Genomic DNA, 5,095 nt, shown 5'->3' on the forward strand with positions numbered 1-5,095 from the left:
TCGACACGCGCATCACGCCTCTCCCCACCTTGTGATGGATTTGACAGACGCGTGGTAGCGGCTCTGCAATCCGGGGAGCACTTACGAAAAAGGCAAACAGGATGTATCGCACGTAGCGCGCTGAGCCTGCCACCATGATGACTGACTTCAACGCGAACGGATGGTAAGAAATGTAAAACGAAGAAGGTGGTCAATCTCGAATGGATTGTTGAAGGAGGGAAAGAACGAAAGGCGATGGGATGATACAGGTGGCCTCCCTAGAGATGTAGGGGATACGGCGGAGAAAAGTGGTCGACCCAGTTAGGCTTTACGGGAGACGAGTCGAGGGACCAGTGGACGAATACGAAAGTTCAGCCCGGCGATGGTACGTGCTAATTACGTAGGTACTTGAATTCAGGGGTAGGAAGGCCTTGTGCCGAGTACCTTTTTCTGTCTCTGACAACGCGCGCTCCTTACCTGGATGCAGGAATGCGGAAGAGCATGATAGGGGGATGCTCAGAAGAGTGGGGGGGCAATCTAGGGGGCACGAACATGGCCAGTGGATATTCCTTGCATCCCGACGGTACTGGCACGCTGGTGCTTTTGGGAGGAGCTGACGTGGAACGCTGGACAACCATCGCTTATCTTATCAACTGCCGTTAAAGACGCTTCCGACAAACGACGACACCTCAAACTCAGAGGGAGGCTGACAGTGGCATTGGCGATTTAGTATAGTGTGAATTATAGCACCTGAGCGTCTCAGACGTCAGGTATTCATGGATTCTCAAATGAGCTATGCGAAACTGTAAAAAAAGTTATCTGAAGCGGTCGCGAGTATGTGCTGGCTCGGAATAACTCAACACCTGACTGACAAGCACCTGTTGTACCTATTCCACGCCAGGGAGAGTACAAAACCGCCCCTCAGTACGCATCACGTGACTATGAGACCCGTGGGTGTCCAGCATGGTGTTTGCCGCTCTGTGATTGGTCCGGATGATCCCTGGAGAAGATCGGAGGCTCAGGACCACACGTCTTCGTTGGCGTCGAAGTGGTGCATCACCGTGTTTTTGGCATCGACTGCACGCATCGACGTCGTTGAATCTACTTCTTGTCTCGAGCCGACCCTGGTGCTTCGGCGCATTTTCTTCGGGAGATCTCTCGCCGTTCATTTTGCTTTGCGAATGCGACCAGATTAGCTTGCAATAGCTCTGATCCCTGCCGAGATCCCTCGCGCCTTCGATCTAGTCGACCTTGCGACATCATCATGATAGGGTTGAGAACCGTGCTGCCGAATACCACCGACCCCTCATTCTCTTAGTGGTGAGTACAAGCACTTCCATCATCATCTGTATCTTGCCTTCCCTCTCGGCATATTTCCTATCTCTATGGGCTCTTGCCCCCCGCTTGCTGTTATTTCGACAACTAGGTTGCGAGCTGGTCTCGTAACACGCCTTCGGGGTTCCAACAGCTGTGGTTGGCGGGCTTCCTACCTTTCAATCCTGCGAGGCAAAAGAGCCCGTTTTTCTTTCCTTGAATTCAGCACGGGGGAAACTGCAGCGACGTTCAAGGCTTGATTACTGTACTCCTGCTTGTCTATCGTTTTGCAAGCTTTCAGACAGAGCCCACACTGACGTGTTCGGTCATAGTGCTACTTGACCCCTCTTCTTGAAAGACATCACACTGAAAGCCATCATGTCTTTCTTCGGTTTCGATGCGACGCGCCACAACAATGCGGCCCCGGGCTTTTCTCAAGCCCACGACCCCTTCGCCGGCTTTGTCTCATCGCACCGGCGACAATGACGATGCTATGGACTTCGAAGATACCTACGACGGACTAGGTGACCAACTTTGACGAAAGTGGGCGATGCCTTTCAACGACGATTCCCTTTGGGCGGAGGGCTTTGAGGGACAGCGGTCCCAACAACAGGGGGGGTGCGCCCTCCGTTTGGCAAGGATTTCGACTTTTTTTTGGTCAAATTGCCAAGTGCCGGATGCCATTGAGTAGGAACAATTCCTTTTTCAGTCGTCAAGGCCTGGAACCTCGAGAACCTCAGGCGCCGGAAAATAAATTCGTCTGCCATTGCTTCCTGGTATCTACTACTCTAGCCAGCCCAGTCAATCTTACGGCACCCCCTGCCCGAACTGGCTACGAGAAATATCGCGAAGCTGAGCCAATTCCCGATCTTCATGTCGATGCCTCGCTTTGGGGAATGCCCGCCAAGAAGTTCGCGCCCACGCCCTCGCCACAGCCGGCGTACCAGCCCTCTTCCGTCCCAGCATCTGGACGGAAGGTCATGAGCCTGGAGGAGGTTGAGAAGGCGATGCGCGAGCAAACAACAGTGCCTGGACAGCACGCTGGTGTCGAAAATGTTCACCACCCGCAACACTATGCTGCCGATCACAGCGACTTCTACGGACACCCTGAACATGCTCAACACCAGTATTCGTACTCTGCAGCCGAACAGCAGCGTGCTACCCATTCTCCTGCCCACCCCGGCCATAGCCACCCTGTTACCATCCTCCAGCGCCCTCAGTCAAAGCAGCCTACCCCTAGCGCCCCGAGCCCGCAAGCTCGGCAGCAACAGCAGCAGCCCCCGCCTGTCCACCCGACCCAGATTCTCCAGAACCCGAATCGACTTTCTGGTGACGCCGCCCGCATCGGTGTCCCTACTCACCCTACGCATCGGTCTCAGGGCTCCATGGGCCGCAGCAACAGGCTCAGACCAAGCGCAAGCCCAGGCCCAGCAGCAGCACTTGGCTCACTTGTCTGAAGAGGAGAAGGCAGCATTCCTCGACCAAGAGACGAAGCGAGCCAAACGTAACCACAAGATCTGGCTCCTGTCTAAGGATAATGGTCTCATGACGCCGCAGGACAAGAATTTCATCACTCGTATTCAGCTACAGCAGCTTGTATCCGCCACTGGAAACCCCACGGATGTTGCGAACGAGGGTGCCCTAGCTGAGGACTTTTATTACCAGGTTCTCAGCCAGATCCGCGGTGGGCAACGTCAGAACCCCAACCAGCCCTTGAACAACTTTGCGCAAACCTATCTCTTCCAGACTGGCAGCCGCCAAGGTGCGATGCGTCGACAGGGTCGTGCCGCTGAGAACCATGTGCAGCGAATGGAGCAACAGGTGCAGCGGGCTGTTGAAGCGGCAAAGAACAAGCCCAAGAACCCTCAGTTGGTCATCGCTGGCAGCCTTGGCAAAATCTCCTTTAGCAACTCTAAGACGCCGAAGCCTCTCCTAAACATCAAGCGAACGGAGAGCTCGGGTGAGACTCAGAAGCCGAGCAACGCAAAGCGCGCCCTCGGCGGCGGCGCCCTCGACCGTAAGGTCATTCTCAGGAACGTTGAGCGTGTCTACAGCACGATTATGCAAATGGAGGACCATGCTCGCCAGGGCTCCTCCACCTCCCAACGATGGAAACGACGAGGATTTCCATGTTAAACATCAGGAATGGTTAGAGCAGGCTCAAGCTCTCAACGCCAAGCTCTGGAGCGAACTCAAGGTGCATGAGCCTATTCGTGAGGGGACTGTCCACCCATTTATCGCGTTCCTGTCTTTCCCCAAGGGCAAGAAGGTTTTCTCCCGCGTCTTCCGTCACATTAGCTTCGAGCAGCGGACGACCATCCTTACCATGATCATCTTCCACCTGGACTCTCTGGACGTCGTCCACGGTGCGCAGCTCACCCACGGCGAGAAGAACCTCAGTGCCCAGAAGCGCGAGGATATCGAGCTCTTCTCTCTCGCCGTCATGCCCAGCCTGTTTGCATACTTCAACGACACTCAGATCGACATTGTCACAGATGTCCTCAGCATCATCACCTCCAAGCTGAATGTCGACAGCATCGCGAAGACTCGCGTTGGAACCTCAATGCTCACCCTTGTGCTGAGCCGCGCCGAACTGTTGAAGCAGGCTGGTGGAGGTAATCCTCAGGCATGGAACGAATGGTATGTAGAATTTGCGCAGACCTTGTCGCAATATGCTAACAAACTTTTGCAGGGATCAAGTATTCGGCAGCTTCTTCAACGTCATTGAGCCGACTCTTCCTCACATGTTCCCCGGTAATGTCAATGCTGGCGAGGATGTCATAGTGTGGCAGCTTCTTGCGGCCATGGGCGTCAGCGCCAACCCCGAGCAGCAGCAGCGTCTGGTGCTTGCCGTGAAGGATCGAGTCCTCAGTACCGTTGAGCACGCAAAGACGCTTCCCGGTGCCATGGCCTCTCAACGTCTTGGGACCGTCAATCTGTTCATGCATTCGATTGGATTGGATGTTGATCTCTTGCAGTAAGGTTAAGCTTAGACGTTAAGGCTTCGGCAGCTCGTAGCGGGAGTCTGCCACGAGCCGGGCCGCAGCGCCCAACGGCATTGCCTTGCCAGACTTGCTTCGTCCAGACCATGCAATCGGGTGCATCAGGTCTTTGGACGGCAGGTGCCGTTGACTTCGAATCAACAGTAGCAGGCTAGCATGAAGGCGGCATGCGGTGACAGGGAGTCGTGTGTAGAATGGGAAAGGGGGTAGCTTTTGCGGCAGCACATCCCAAAGACCTTGTACATTACACGATCACCAGTCGCACCTTGCGTGTATGAGAGTAGCACAATGCTACCTCGCCGCTTATAGTTTTTTTTAGTCGATAGTTCAGCAAATTTCGCAAATGCGCCTTGTTTCATTTCAGTGCCGGTCCCCGCCCCCCGTAATTTGTCCCAACGCCGTCTGAAAATAACTTCCTGCTTTCAGGGGTATCATGGTGGCACAGCGAGCCCGAATCCGTCTACCGTCACAGGTCAAGATCTAGCAGCCACCCGACCATCAAGCACCACGAGTCGTAGCGCCTCGTCCCCGTCCACGGCCACGTGCTACAGCACCACCCCTGGCACGGGGTCTGCCTTTGGCTGCCGCTTCAGCAGCCGCCTGTGCAGCCGCAGCCTCCTCGGCCGCCCGCTTTTGCTCTTCCTTGGAGATGGGCTTGGGCTTGACAATGCCACTGACAGCCTCCAGCAGGTCATCGTCGTTCCAGTCGGTGCCGAGCTTGGAGGCGTTTTCCGCAATGCTTAAAGCCTCGACCACCTTGCTCGTCTTTTCGTCTCCTTCTTTGTCCTCCTCCTCCTGAA

At 55.1% G+C, this 5,095-nt stretch overlaps 3 protein-coding genes across 3 annotated transcripts in view; 1 reads left to right on the plus strand and 2 right to left on the minus strand.

Moving 5' to 3' along the window:
• The window catches only part of VDBG_03480 (glycolipid 2-alpha-mannosyltransferase), a gene marked incomplete at both ends in the record, with an annotated part of 1,778 nt that extends 1,642 nt beyond the window's left edge, over nt 1-136 (minus strand). Inside the window, one exon of the mRNA XM_003005481.1 lies at nt 86-136. Coding sequence (XP_003005527.1) covers nt 86-136 — 51 coding nt within the window. The remainder of the gene's footprint in view (nt 1-85) is intronic.
• A 1,535-nt stretch (nt 137-1,671) lies between these two features.
• On the plus strand, nt 1,672-4,657 carry VDBG_03481 (topoisomerase II; the record flags this gene model as incomplete). The annotated part of the gene is made up of 5 exons (XM_003005482.1): nt 1,672-1,755; nt 1,818-2,622; nt 2,696-3,310; nt 3,447-3,933; nt 3,986-4,657. The coding sequence occupies 5 exons, from the start codon at nt 1,672-1,674 to the stop codon at nt 4,272-4,274; spliced, it is 2,280 nt and encodes a 759-aa protein (XP_003005528.1).
• A 136-nt stretch (nt 4,658-4,793) lies between these two features.
• Nucleotides 4,794-5,095, minus strand: part of VDBG_03482 (conserved hypothetical protein) — a gene marked incomplete at both ends in the record, with an annotated part of 1,357 nt that continues 1,055 nt past the window's right edge. Inside the window, one exon of the mRNA XM_003005483.1 lies at nt 4,794-5,090. Coding sequence (XP_003005529.1) covers nt 4,794-5,090 — 297 coding nt within the window. The remainder of the gene's footprint in view (nt 5,091-5,095) is intronic.

This window comes from Verticillium alfalfae, genomic scaffold (genome assembly GCF_000150825.1).
Source record: "Verticillium alfalfae VaMs.102 supercont1.4 genomic scaffold, whole genome shotgun sequence".
Taxonomy (NCBI): domain Eukaryota; kingdom Fungi; phylum Ascomycota; class Sordariomycetes; order Glomerellales; family Plectosphaerellaceae; genus Verticillium; species Verticillium alfalfae.